Genomic DNA, 14,801 nt, shown 5'->3' with positions numbered 1-14,801 from the left:
TCCCTGGTGGCTCAGAGGTTAAAGCATCTGCCTGCAATGTGGGAGACCTGGATTCGATTCCTGGGTTGGGAAGATCCCGTGGAGGAGGAAATGGCAACCCACTCCAGTATTCTTGCCTGGTGAATCCCATGGACGGAGGAGCCTGGTGGGCTCCAGTCCATGGGGTCGCAAAGAGTCGGACACGACTGAGCGACTTCACTTCACTTCACTTCAGTTTGAACAGCCAGATGAAGAGGTGCATAGGGCAAGATCTGGAAGGGTCTGAAACTTAGGAGCTTCTGTCCTCATAGAACTGGGGTGCATCACCCTCCTGGCATGTGAATGTGTTCACCAATCTGGAAGGTCATCAAATCTTGTTCAATAGTTTTTATAGTGCTTAATCTCCCGGCCAATCTAACCCCTAATCCCCTTTCTTTTTCCTCTAATCACTTGGTTTTTCTGGTGACCAGCCCTATCCTGAGGCTTTGTAGGGGTGCCACCCTAAGTCAACCTATAAATTTAAAAGAAGCTCCTTATGAATGACAGATTTCTCTCACTCAGGAAATTTCAAGTGTTTTAGGAAATCTGTGCAAAAGTGAGGACAAAGACCAAATGGGTCTTTCTTATTATAAACCGTAGTATCACACCACCTCCACATTTGTGGTTTAGGACAGTGATGATTTGTTGCTGCTCGCAACCCTGTGGGCAGGAGTGTGGGCAGGGCTCGTCCGGTCGGCTCTTCTGCTCTGTGTCACATCTGTGGGGGTCGCTCACTTGTCTGTTTTCAGCTGGTGTCTGGGCTGGCTTAGACAGCACAACAGAGTTTCAACTCATTGGTCTGGGACCTTGATAGTCTTCAGTGTGGCCTCTCTCTGAGTAATGTCTTATCATCTAGGACCTCTCTGTATAGCCTCTCTCTCCAGTGTGATGTCTTGAATTTCCCTTGCAGCCTGGTGATTGGTTTCCAAGGGTGAAAGTGGATGTTGCCAGGCCTGGAATTGGCATATCATCACTTCTGCCACATTCTGTGGTCAACGCAAGTCACACAGTCCGCCCGGGTTCAGGGATATGTCCTTATTTCTTGATGGGTAGGGCAGCATGGGAGCAGGGTAGAAGAAACTGATGGAGACTGTCCTTGGAGAGGATCTGTCCCAGGCAGGCAGACCCAGGTGTGGAAAATCCTAGCTCTGGCCGTGCAGGGTGGCCACTAGCGCACACATCTGCTCTGTGGATGAGAAGGGGCTGACACGGGGCTCTGCACACAGGCTCCGCGTTTCCTTTGGCCAGGTGTGTTGATGTCATACTTCATGTTGGATGAAGGGGTAATGCACAGACAAGACAGAGTTTGTTCACTCACATTCTTTTTGTTGACTGTGTTTTTTGAGATTTATGTCCTATTCTGGTTGCCTTACAAAAGTAAATTTACTGTGGCATCGATCTCTATTTCCTGATAGGTAATTTTTCTTACTTGGATGGAGTTGGTGGGTTTGTAGGGTAAATACATAGTAACTGAATTTCATGATGTAGTTTTATTTGGTACTTTATCAAATTTATTTCTGGTTGAAGGTTTTAAAGTCCCCTTTTCTCCCAGAAACTATGTAAATAAACTGCTGTAAAGGAAGGAGTGAGAATTTTTTCTTTTCATTTTTCTTCAACGTGATTTTTTTTTTCTTTTTTTTTGGGTATACCCTGTAGCTTGTGAGATCTTAGTTCCCCAACTGGGGATTGAACCTGTGCCCTTGGGAGTGAAAGTGAGGTCTAGTCTAACCACTAGACCACTAGGGAATTCCCCTCAGCATGATTCTTCAATTTCTTGACCTTTGGGGAAATGAACATTAAAAATACAAAGCAGGCTGATTTCCAGTTGATACGGTGAGACAGTGAAACATTGATGGAGGGCCAGTATATGTGAGACCAGCACATGAAACAGGAGAGACCTCATAGGAGGTTTTGTGTCAGGCAGTAGGGAGTGTTCTGTAGTAATGAAGTGTCTAGACTGGAGCCAGACTGCCTGGGTTTGGGTTCTGAACCCACTGCTGACAGTGTGACTTCTTGTTCTTTTAGGGCTTCGTGTATCTGAGGATTATAAGTGAGTTACTTATGCTGAGGACAGTGGGAATGAATAAGATGATGAAAGTGTTGTTATTGTCTTAATCACTATCTTGAGATTTTCTAATTATTTTTTAAAGGTGACAGTAGTAAGATATCTTTGATACAGAATGAGTTGGAGACCTTTGCAGTGGCGGTCTCAATTTGCTTAGAATAATTTTCTTTAATTTGGCAGATTTTTATTTTTCTTAGAATTGCATACTTATTTATTCATTTATTTTTGGCTGCGCCACACAGCATGGGGGATCTTCCCTGACCAGGGATTGAACCAGAAATCAAACCAGCATCCCCTGCATTGGGGACATAGAGTCTTAACCAGTGGGCCGCCAGGGAAGTCCCTGGCTGATTGTTTATAGGACTTTGTGGCCTTAAATATATTTTTCTTATTGCCATTCTGTAATTCTTCATTATAGAAAGAAGGTATTATTTGGTACAAGCACTGGAATTATATAATAGCAAGCACTTTTCATTTGGTAAGTCTTTTAATCCTAGTGGTAATCCTATCATATAAATGCTGCCTTTTACAGATGATGAAACTGGAGTACAAGGAAGTTCAGTAACTATTCCAAGAAACTGTCTTGTACTGAGAACATGGGCTTCCCTGGTGGCTCAGGGGCTTCCCTGGCGGCTCAAACAGTGAAGACTCTGCCTGCGATGCAGGAGACCCAGGTTCAGCCGCTGGGTCGGGAAGATTCCCCTGGAGAAGGGAATGGCTGCCCACTCCAGTGTCCTTGTCTGGAGAATCCCATGGACATAGGAGCCTGGCAAGCTACGCACAGTCCATGGGGTCACAGAGAGTCTGACACGACTCAGTGTCGCACACTTTCACCGAGAAAGTGACAGAGCTGGGTTCAGTTGGCCTGTCAGGACCCATGTATAAGTCTACTACACTGTCTCTTATTTAGAAATTATAGATAAAAAGATTAAACATTAAAGTTTCTCTATGCAGACTTAAGCCTCAGTTAGCAGTTTGGTATATCCTAGGATCTCCTTTAGCAGTCTGCACACAGTTCAAGTAATAGTTGAAATTTTTATGTCCCCAGATATGTCTCCCTTCAGAATTTGTTACCTGTTTTTCAGTCCTAGATTTGTGATGCTTTGCCCCAAATTCCCTGCCCCATACCCACATTCAGTCTACTCCAAGAGTCAGGCAGGAGCTGTGTAGAGGCAGGGATGTGCCTGTAGAGGCAGGCTGCTACGGTGCTTACATTTTGGACTTGGATCATATACGGCATCCTAAGAAGTGTTCTGAAATGCCCTGTAGAAAGTCCTATTGATGAAAACAAAACTGCTAGTTTTTGAAGTTTTTTAGAAAGCCCTTTAGAAAAACCCTGTGTATTTCCACCCACATGGAGTTTCTAAAGAGTACTTGGATACTTGTAGGCCTCTAATTAAAGATCTGACATTTTGTAGTTAATTTTCCAGTTGTTGGGAGAACTTTGCTTATGCAGGTGATCCTAGATTGAGTAAAGGATTTTTTTGTTTTCCTTTTAGAGAGTTAGCCTTGGGTTGAATCCTGAATTATTTTTTTGGATATACATTGGTGTTACATGGCTGACTGGACTCTTAGCCTTTGCCTACATGGGCACGGTGAAGTGGGGAGAGACGCAGTTACTCAGATAAATGAGGTCATTGGCCTGCATTCTCATAGTCCCTTCCAAGCCTAATAACTTTCTGATTCATACCCTTGGAATGCTATTGGTAGGGAGGATTTGGGGTGTGAATTATTGGCCAGGTTTTACAGATACAGCTGAAAGTCGCTGAATCTAGTTTCTTTAATTCACTTTTTTATGTATAAGTAGCCCAAATCTCATTTAATTATGTTTTGCCCCAGAAATGAATACTTTTCCTTTAATTTGTTGTCTGGTAACAGCCTCTGAAATGTTTCTTAGCAATCTGCTTCCCTTGGGAATCATGGCATCGCAGGTCTCGGGTTTTATGATAGCTAGGCACACTGTTTGGTGAGAGAAACCATGGTGAACCCCAAAGAGAATTCAGTAATGATGACGACAGTAACAGCAGGGGTCTTAATGCTCTACCATGCTTTTCTTAGAGCCTCACAGCAACTTGAAGAGGCCAGTAGCATGATTCCTGTTTACAGAGGAGGCAGCCAGGTCTCAAAGAGCTTAAATAATTTGTCCAAAGTCATATTGCTAGAAGGGGGAGTGAAATTGCTAGCATAATAAGGTGATCAAATTGCAAGGGGAAGGGGCTTCCCCTGATCGCTCAGTGGTAAAGAATCCACTGGTGCAGGAGACACGAGTTCAATCCCTGGTCCAGGAAGAGCCCACAGGCTGCAGAGCTACGAAGCCTGTGCGCCCCAACTGTTGAGCCTATGCTCTAGAGCCCAGGAGCCGCAACTGCTGAGCCCACGTGCCGCCACAGCTGAAGCCCGAGCACCCTCGAGCCAGTGCTGTGCAACAGGAGAAACCGCCGCCGTGGGGAGGCTGTGTGTTGCTGCTAGAGAGCAGTGCCCAACTGCCGAGACCAGGAAAGCCCATGCCGCACTGGCGGCCCGGCACAGCCACACATAAATTTTTTTTAATTGCAGGAGGAACCTGTAAGTCTGACTTCAGTTTCCACTGGGTTGTGCATAATCTTAGCGACTTTTTTTGGCGGGGGAGCGGCGGGGGTCTGTGCCATGTAGCATGTGGGATCTTAGTTCCCCACCCAGGGATTGAACTCATGCCCCCAGCGTTGGAAATGGGATCGTAACTGCTGGACCACCAGAGAAATCCCCTCTGGGTGATTTTTATTAGTGGTTGTTAAGTATAATTTATGTCCTAGAATTAAGCAGAGAAAACCTTTCAAGGTTTTCTTGGTTTTCTCCCCATCTTTGTAGAGTGATGGGTCACGTTATGGGGGAAGTGGTTAGAAATGGGGGTGGGCGGATCTTGGCATTTGTGTTGCACACGTATCCTAATCGTGTCCTTCTGGTTGTATGTGCACAAGGCTTTCGGTGGTTGAGAACTGACTTGGGGGCCTGTGTAACGGTGTCACAAAGACGATTCTTGGCACCTTTTGTCCCAATCTGACTTAAGGGCCAGATCGGGAAACGTGTTTCTTTCTCCTTTTTAAAGAGAGGAATGAAAAACACCCTCGACTGGGACTTCCTCAGCCACAGGCCTGCCCAGCTGCAGCTTGATTCAGCTCCTGTTCTTTATGGAGAACAAAGTAGAATTGCTTCTCAGGTAGCTGTTAGGAGTGTATCAGGAAAAGGCCCCTTATCCTTTTAAAGAAACAGAGCAAATTTTTTTTTCCGACAAAAGATAGACTGTGAAGTTGTTTTAGTCCCTTCGACTTCTTGCTGTCCCTCAGACTTCTCTTCTTTGAACCGTTGGTGTGTTTAGGTCTCTGAGAAGTGGTAGACAAGCTCTGCGGTAATCCCGAGCTTTAGTTTTTGAGTTTTCTTGATAACTGGTATTTGTAGCAGCTCTTCCTTTGTCCTTCTGGTTTGTGTAGGAACTTAAGATTGCCTCACAGTTTTCTGAATCACCGGTGTCTGTGACCTATATTTTCTTCTTCCTCTTGAGTTACATGAGGTCAGAAGGTCAGATTTTTTTTTAGGAATTGGATTGTTGCTGTTTTCACCAGATGTTATAAGATTATAAATGGTTTAAATACGTTTCTCTCAAAGTAGTTTTAATGTTGCACCATAGGACAACACTGGGTTTTCCTGGTTGCTCAGATGGTAAAGAATCTGCCTGCAGTGCGGGAGACCTGGGTTCGATCCCTGGGTAGGGAAAATGCCCTGGAGGAGGGCATGGAACCCACTCCAGTATTCTTGTCTGGCAAATCCCCATGGACAGAGGAGCCTGGCGGGCTACAGTCCATGGGGTCGCAAGGAGTCGGACACGACTGAGCGACTAAGCACAGCACTGTCAGGAACCCTCAGAACTCATTTCTGCTGAAGACCTCTAAATTAGGTAAAAGAATGGCTGTAAGAAAAATTACAGGCTCAGTTAAGGATTAAAGTGAATGGATGGGAACTGTATTTCTGCCACCCTCCTGGTTAGTAATTATTCAGCTTTGTGGCAGTTTCACTTCCAGACTTTTGGTTTTGAACCGTGAGTTGTCACAGTCACCAAGGAGATAATTTCCTTTTAGTTCGTTCATCCTCAGTTTATGCGGGAGGTTGGCCTGAACCGTGCTGACACAGTCAGTGTGTACATCCTTACGTTTGTGTGCTGCTGGCGGATGAGAACTGTACTCTGAGGATATAGGCTGGAGTTTGTTCCTTAATCACTCCTGACGAACTTTGTGCCATATGCAACTGGGAACTCAGAGTCACATCTTTCTGTAGGCTTCTTCCGACTTTTTCTATTTTAATATTCCAAACAGAAATCTCATTTCAGCACAGACAATAAGTATTTTCCCTCCTGTATTTGGATGCGTCTTATTGTGTACTTTTTAGATTGCAACCCTTTCATAAAATGTAAAGAGTTTATTATTGTTTGACTTTTTACAATAAGCAATTATTACTTTTTAAATTTAGAAAATGAACAGTGCCTTTCCTGATGAAGTCACCTATAATCCTACCACCCAAAGAGAACCATGGTTAATGCTTTTTATAATTTTTTGTATCGTTATTCTTAAAGATTTTTTTAAAAAACAAAGTTGAGATCACACTGTATATATAAACTTTATGTTTTGTCTTTATCATTTAACATTTTCTTCCCATCATCAAATATTTAAGAATAAGTTTTGAATAGGTAATTAAGCAATGAGAATGCCGTAACATGGGTATGCTCAGAGGCCAGCCTCCACCTGTGTCTCTGGCCTCCTGCCCCTTCAGGCTCTAACAAATGCCCATTGGTTTCTCCTCTGTTTCAAAAGGTAGCCTTGCTATATTCATTATTCTGCTGCTTGCTTTTCCCCCCTCTGAACAATGTATCTTGAAGATCTTTTGTTATCACTACCCAGAGAATCTTCCTTACTGTAGTAAGTCATCTCGTCCCCTTTAGAAATTAAAAGGGACCCTTCTATATATCTATCCATGGAGACAAATGAGGCAAATTTGACAATATATTAACAATTCTTGAGTCTTAAGTAATGAGCAGTATATATTTATTCTACTGTGTTCTCAACATTTCTGTTTGAAGTTTTTTCATAGCAGAGTTGAAGAAACAGTGCCGCGATGAATAAAAATTATATATGTATTTTCAAACTTCTTTAACTTTCATGTGTGTGTGTTTTGCTGCTAGTTGACATTTTAGTGGAATCTGTGTTTATTTTGTGACAGTTTTATGCTGTTAAGGCTTGCAGTGGATGATTAGAAAGGAAATGATATTTTTTCTTCTTTTTGCTCCTCTACCCTCTATCTGGAACTTGAGTGGAGATGAGGAAAAGAGAATGAGAAAGGTACCTCAAAGTAGTTCTGTGCTCTTGCTTTTAGGTAGGAGATAGAACTGAAGCTAGTACATAAGAACCGTACCTCAAGTAATAACCTTTTAAAATCAGTAACCCATCCTTTGCTTTGGAGGCTGCCCAAGTGATCAGAGGGGTCCTAGCAGTTAGGCCGGAGAAGGCTATGGCACCCCACTCCAGTACTCTTGCCTGGACAATCCCATGGACGGAGGAGCCTGGTAGGCTGCAGTCCATGGGGTCGCTTACAAGTCGGATACGACTGAGCGACTTCACTTTCACTTTTCACTTTCATGCATTGGAGAAGGAAATGGCAACCCACTCCAGTGTTCTTGCCTGGAGAATCCCAGGGACGGGGGAGCCTGGTGGGCTGCCATCTATGGGGTTGCACAGAGTCGGACACGACTGAAGTGACTTAGCAGCAGCAGTTAGGCAGGCAGCGCGGCAAACAGCAGGGAGTACAAATGTTGTGATTTGTCTTGTTTTTGACAGGGTTTTAGCCCTTTTGGTTCGAAGTAAAAGCTCTTGATTGCCTGATAAAAAGAATGACTCCTTTTAAGTTCTGTTTGTTTATTTGGCTGCCCTGGGTCTTAGTTGTGCCATAAGGGATTTAGTTCGCCAACCGGGGACCAGACCCGAGCCCCCTGCGCTGGGAGTCTGGAGTCTCAGCCACTGGACCACCAGGGAAGTCCCGTTCTGCTTTTTGGATGTGAGGCTGAGCTATGGAGGACAGAAGAGGGATTTCGGGTGAGATATTCCTGGATGAAAAGCTATGGAAGAAGTGGCTTTTCTGAGAAGGTGTCGTTACATATGAAGAGAATAGTACTTTCGTCTCTAAGCCAGAGTCGTATTTGAGGTGGGAACTTCCTCTGGTTGCAGAATAGATGCTCTTTGACATTAAATGTCTTCCCTTAGATTTCCATGAAGACAACTTACAAGGATCTGAATGGCCTCAGCTTAGCTGCTTCGGTGTGTGGGGCTGTTGCTCGCTCCTCCTCTTCCCGTGCCTGGTGTGCGAGTGCTTACTGAGCACCATGAAGGTTGTTCCAGAGAAGAATGCTGTCCGGATTCTCTGGGGGCGAGAACGGGGCACTCGGACCTTTGGAGCTCAGCGACTTCTGCAGGAGCTGGTTGAAGATAAAACCCGGTGTATGAAGTGGGAGGGCAAGGTACGAACACTGGTTATGTTTCACGTAGGACTTGTAGGGGTGACAATAGAATGAGGCCTTAGAGTGAGCGAATGACACAGTTGGCACACCGTCTACTTTGTGTAGCAGAATTGATATATCTAACTTAGGTTTTTTGTTTTGGGGTGTTGTGTTTTCGTGTTTACAAATATGGAAGCGTTAATGGGCTAGAAATATCTTTTTCCTTTGCAGCTAGACTTCCCAAAGGTAATTTAGATTTCTCTGCCTCAATTTGTAGCTTGATCGTTGTCTCCAGTTTTTCAGCTTACACTGTAAACACTAATCTATGTAGAATGGTGCTTTTGAGATAGAGTGAGCCGTAGTTTATAAGTAATGTGTTCTAACTTTTGTTTGTTTTATTTCTCAGAGAGTGGAACTGCCGGATAGTCCACGCTCCACCTTTTTATTGGCCTTCAGCCCAGACAGGTACCTAGTTCTTACCTAAACTTTACCTGAGACTTGCGGTAGCGTTGGTTTCTGTGTATTTTGCTGAGCTTCATCCAAGTGAAATCCCTGAAGACTCTTTGAGGCACTGTATGAACAGAACTTTGCCAGTGTTATCAGAAAGGTGGGAAATAGATGACCAGTGCTAACCATTAAAATAATGGGAATAAGCAAAGGAACCTGTGAACGTCGATGATCAAAACTTGGAAAGTTTCTCAATCCTTTGCCTGTGTGATATAGGCCACTAATAGCATAATAATTTTCCCTGCTGGAAAAAGTATTCTCTGAAGGGATTGTGTGTCGTTTGGGGACAGAATGGAGAAGCCAAAATCTCTGACAGATGAGAATGTTTCTGTTGTTAGTAAAGCCCAAGGTGCAGTTTCCCATGTTGGGACAGGGAATGAGCATCAGTTTCCGTCCGACGTACTGTACACTGGCTTCCTCTTCGTTGATTCCCTAGGACCCTCTTGGCTTCCACTCACGTAAACCATAACATCTATATCACGGAAGTGAAGACGGGCAAGTGTGTTCACTCTCTGATTGGACACCGCCGCACTCCATGGTGCGTCACGTTTCATCCCACCATCTCAGGCCTCATCGCTTCTGGCTGCCTAGATGGGGAGGTTCGGATCTGGGATTTACACGTAAGCGTTTCCTTTTCTTTGGTACTCTAGATGCAGAGACTTATTTACCCTTGCATTCTTGACTCTGAAGGAGAGACTGGCCATGTTCCAGGACCGTCCCTGAGTACTTAGTAGTTACTGCTTACTTAATGAGAGGGGTGTTCCATTTCAAGGTGAACACCCTGTTTAACTGTCTGCCCATTGTGACAAGGTACAGGACTTGCTGAGACGTCGTCAGGGTGGATTTCTCTTTTCTTAGATCAAGGATTGTACTGTTATTCTGATCACGATCGTCAAAGCAGTGTGCTCCTTGTCCTGGAGATTGGCCAATGGGTTGTTGTGTACTGTGGTACGCACCAAACCTTGAGTCTTCACAGACTGTAGAAACAGGTGCTCATTGCTTATAGATTGTAGATAACAGAACTGAATTGACAGTAATGTTTTTCTAGTAAATTTGGTGACACTGCCAGATCACTGGTTTTGTATCTGGTTTTCAGAAGACATATTTAAAGTAGGCCCTACAAGGAGTCATTTTACCCTACCTGGACCCTTTTTTTTGAAATTGACTTCGTTCGCTGGCAGCTTGTAACTTGAGAATGCCTGGGATTTGTTCATTCACAGGGTGGCAGTGAAAGCTGGTTCACAGATAGCAACAATGCCATTGCCTCCCTGGCTTTCCACCCCACGGCTCAGCTTCTGCTGATTGCCACTGCCAACGAGATCCACTTCTGGGACTGGAGTCGCCGGGAACCCTTTGCCGTGGTGAAGACAGCTAGCGAGATGGAACGGGTCCGGTGAGCGCTCTGGGCACCAGCAGTGTCTGGCATAGATTTAACATGCGGAGAACATTTAAGGGTGGTTTCGCCCCAAAAGATAGATTGTTATCTCTGTATTATCCCAGCTCAGGGCAGGGGTGTTATCCCTGTGGCTCTTCATGCTTTTTAAACTGTTGGCCAATCAGCCGGGAAGCTGTGCATGTTGTTCGTTTCAGCTGCTCCTTATTGGCCTCATCTTCAGGTCTTTGTAGATGAAGGCCTTTAGAATCTTTTTTAGGTTCAAAGTGATCTGGCTTGGGATAAAGGCTTTTTGTTTGTTTGTTTGTTTTGAACCTTAAAAGGTGTTCAGGCGGTGAGGAGCTTGGTGGGTAAATTGCTCACCCCTGGTTTTCTGTTAGTCAAAACGGAAAGTGGAGATGTGGAGAGGTATCAAGTCTGCTAACGCTGACACACGTAGCCTTCGAAGTCAGTGCGCGTGCCGCCTGAACTGAAGTCGAGGCACTGGTTCCCTTTGGGCCTCTTGGTATTGCCACTGGATCGTCACTAATTTTCTAGCCTCAGGTGGGTTGCTTGACACCGGGACTGTTCGCTGTCACCAGCCCTCATGCTTCTCGCCAGTGTAGCAGCTGTGCGAGGGGAGGCGTGAACCTGTGGCAGAGTATGGAAGCGTCCTCTGCTTTACCATTATGATTGGCTCTTGGCCAGGAGCGGCTGTGTGCTTAATGGAGCTGCTTCCTGGGATGGAAGCCCAGGGGTGTTATTGAAATTATTTTTTGTGAAATGTATTCCCTTATTCTGGCAGGTGTGAGGACGCAACAAGAAGGAGTGAGCTTTATTATTTTAATCTGAAAGTTTTGGAAGTCTCTAGCATTAGGTGGATGCCTGGGTAAATCCCACAGTTGTCAGTAATGATCGCTAGAAATTTTCTCCCGGGTTTCCTTTCCTCAGTTAACAGAATTTCTCTCTTCATGTCTCTGTCCTTTTCTTCTGTGTTTTCAGTCTGGTGAGATTTGATCCTCTTGGACACTACTTACTCACAGCAATTGTTAACCCCTCTAATCAGCAGGTAAGTTAGTCAGCAGGTCCAGCTCCATCTAAACTGTGGGTTGTTTGTTCAAGTAGTGCTCGGATTCTGATGGTATTGGACTTTAATTTTCAACGTCCGAGTGTTTCTTTCCAGTCAAGATTTAAAACTAGCCGCACACCATATTCAAAGTTAGAACTGTAGGTCTTGACGGGGGAGTCCATTCCGAAACCCCCGAGTGATCGTCCCAGTAGAAGTAACCAGACTGCGTTGGATAACTTGTCGTTCGGGTGCCTTTGGCTGGTTGACATCTTGCTTCCCCTCACAGCCTCCGTGTCATGGAAATGCCTATTGTAAGAGAATTGGGTTGCCAGCTGAACTCGTTGAGAAATGTTGCTAGTTGCAAGTGAATGATTTGATACCATATGATGATTCCGAATCTGGACCCAGTTAGTTCTCAGTGCTTCAAGGGTGGCATTGTTGCCTCTCTAGAATGTGTGTTGTCCTTGGATGATTATCAGTAATTTCTCTGGATTTACCTGGAAGTTCTACCTAACTGCCTGGCTCTGCCCCCGCCCCGCCTTGGTCCACGTTGCAGGGTGATGACGAACCAGAGATCCCCATAGACGGAACAGAACTGTCGCACTATCGTCAGCGGGCCCTCCTGCAATCACAGCCAGTGCGCCGGACGCCTCTCCTCCACAATTTCCTGCACATGCTGTCCTCCCGCTCCTCTGGCATCCAGGTGGGAGAGCAAAGCACAGTGCAAGATCCTGCCACCCCCTCACCCCCACCGCCTCCCCCTCAGCCCTCCACGGAGCGCCCCAGGACTTCCGCTTGCATCCGGCTCCGACAGCGGGTCAGTCACCCCACGGCCGAGTGCTGCCAGCACCTTGGGATCCTGTGCCTTTGCAGCCGCTGCTCGGGCACTCGAGGTCCTTCCCTCTTGCCACACCAGGACGGCGTCCCCCCTGCTTCCGCCAGGGCTCCTACCCCTTCCTTTTCTTTTGTGCAGACCGAGCCCTTCCAGCCCCCGGAGCAGGCCTCGCCCGCGCCGCACGACCCGGGCCTCCTGAGCCGGCCGTCGGCCTTCAGCACGGTCCAGAGCAGCACCGCCGGCAACACGCTCCGCAACCTCAGCCTGGGTCCCCCCCGGCGCTCCCTGGCAGGCCCCCTGTCTGGCCACCCTTCCAGGTACCACCGGGACATAGCCCCCGGGCTGACGGGATCCGAGTGGACCCGGACAGTGCTCAGTCTGAACTCTCGCTCTGAGGCGGAGTCCATGCCCCCGCCCAGGACCAGCGCCTCTTCGGTGAGTCTGCTCTCAGTGCTGCGACAGCAGGAAGGTGGCTCTCAAGCCTCTGTGTACACTTCAGCCACAGAAGGGAGGGGTTTTCCAGCCTCGGGGTTGGCAGCTGAGTCAGATGGAGGGAACGGCTCCAGCCAAAACAACTCGGGCAGCATCCGCCATGAGCTTCAGTGTGACCTGAGACGCTTCTTTCTGGAGTATGACCGGCTTCAGGAGCTGGACCAGAGCCTCAGCGGGGAGGCCCCCCAGGCCCAGCAGGCCCAGGAAATGCTCAACAACAACCTTGAATCTGAGCGGCCAGGGCCGTCCCACCAGCCCACCCCACACAGCAGCGAGAACAACTCCAACCTGTCCCGGGGCCACCTGAACCGGTGCCGCGCTTGCCACAATCTGCTGACCTTCAACAACGACACCCTGCGCTGGGAAAGAAGCACACCTAACTACTCCTCTGGCGAGGCCAGCTCCTCCTGGCAGGTCCCCGGTACCTTCGAGGGCATGGCTGCGGGTGGCAGCCAGCTGCCCCCTCTCGAGCGGACTGAGGGCCAGACGGCTAGCTCCAGCAGGCTGGAGTTGGGCAGCTCTGCTGGCCCGCAGGAGGAGAGGACTGTGGGGGTGGCCTTCAACCAGGAGACGGGCCACTGGGAACGCATCTACACCCAGGCCAGCCGACCTGGAACTGTGTCACAGGAGGCCTTGCACCAGGACCTGCCGGAGGAGAGCGCCGAGGAGGATTCTCTCAGGAGGTAAGCAGATGCCGCCCGGTCTCCTCCCACGTCCCTTCCTTTTCTCCTGGTGCCTCTTCCTTCAGCCCTGTGGGTCTCGGTGGCTGGATCTGGAGCGTCTGGGACCCACGCATCTGGTTCTGATCTCCCGAGCTTCCATCGCATCTTCGTGGAAAAGCTTGCTCTGGTGGCAGAAAGAGGATAAGGCCTGGCAGCCCGAGTCCAGTGACTCTGCTCGCTCCTGTGACTCTGGCTCGGCTCACGTGATGTGTAGCCTTAAAGGAGAGTTGTGGGTGAGGTTAGAGAGGCGTGAGGAGGTAGAACCATGCACTTCCTCCACTCTGCTTTTTGGCCTCCTTAAAGGATTCTCTGTGCAGGACTGGTTATCGTTAAACAACACAATATCCCAGAGAGGCTAGGGGAGAAAAAAAATTTCTAGTAGTAAAAGAGAACCGTACTTGGGACAGATTAGTGTATTGGGTCTTTGTATTGCTTTGGACAAATTCTTAGACCTCGTCTTTTGGAACATTGCAACTTGACAAAAGGGAAAGAAAATAGTACATAGATATATATTGAGGACTTTTTTTTTTGTAGCTATATATATATATTTATTTTTTGGACAGTAAGTTACTTAAGAGTTTTTGAGTAGATCTTCCAGAGGGACATCACCTGCAGGTGGGGAAGAAGAGATTCATAGAAGGAAGGCCTCTCCATACTTGGCTCGGCATCCCGGGCAGCTCTTTCATGGAAGACACAGCGTGGGTGTAGCTGATCGCCCACCTCGTGTTCCATGTATGGCTGCGTGAGCATCTATCTTGATTTATTAGGGACTTCTTTCTGTAATTCTGTAAAGGTCAGATCTAGCGTAATCACCGACTCCCAGAATATGCTTGTTGGATTCAGGCAGCATATTTCTCTGCATTGCATCCTCTGTTGAAGCAACTGAAATTTCTCTGACATAAGCTTCTAACAAGGGTGGGAATATGGATTGTGCACATCATGTACTTGTTATTTTGGGAGGATGCTTTAGAGAGTTGCCCAGTTAATAAGTCTTGTTGAATTACATTCTTTTTTCCCCCAGCACTCTGCTGGGCACTGTCAGGAATACAAAAGAAGCTTAGTACCTGGTCTTTGCCCACTGGCAGTATAGAGTGTTGTTGTAGAGGCAAGACTTATTTACATGTAATTATATAAAAAATGTAAATGAGCCAAATGCTCCATTGTATGGTCCTGAGACTCAGTGTAGTGTAATTTCAGAGAAAGG

General features: G+C 46.8%; 1 protein-coding gene across 5 annotated transcripts in view; it reads left to right on the top strand.

Annotated features, from left to right (window-relative positions):
• Positions 1-14,801, top strand: part of AMBRA1 (autophagy and beclin 1 regulator 1) — a 163,831-nt gene that overhangs the window by 20,237 nt on the left and 128,793 nt on the right. For 3 of the 5 annotated variants that reach the window (XM_052652402.1, XM_052652401.1, XM_052652400.1), the window contains 6 exons: positions 8,368-8,621; positions 9,007-9,065; positions 9,544-9,727; positions 10,328-10,500; positions 11,482-11,548; positions 12,105-13,558. In XM_052652402.1, the coding sequence (XP_052508362.1) occupies positions 8,487-8,621; positions 9,007-9,065; positions 9,544-9,727; positions 10,328-10,500; positions 11,482-11,548; positions 12,105-13,558 (2,072 nt within the window). In that variant the 5' untranslated portion in view covers positions 8,368-8,486. The remainder of the gene's footprint in view (positions 1-8,367; positions 8,622-9,006; positions 9,066-9,543; positions 9,728-10,327; positions 10,501-11,481; positions 11,549-12,104; positions 13,559-14,801) is intronic. The other 2 variants (XM_052652405.1, XM_052652403.1) reach the window with 1 other exon arrangement.

This window comes from Budorcas taxicolor, chromosome 15, assembly GCF_023091745.1.
Source record: "Budorcas taxicolor isolate Tak-1 chromosome 15, Takin1.1, whole genome shotgun sequence".
Lineage (NCBI taxonomy): Eukaryota > Metazoa > Chordata > Mammalia > Artiodactyla > Bovidae > Budorcas > Budorcas taxicolor.
The sequence above is the reverse complement of the archived record's forward strand: the minus strand, read 5'-3'. Positions and strand labels throughout refer to the sequence as shown.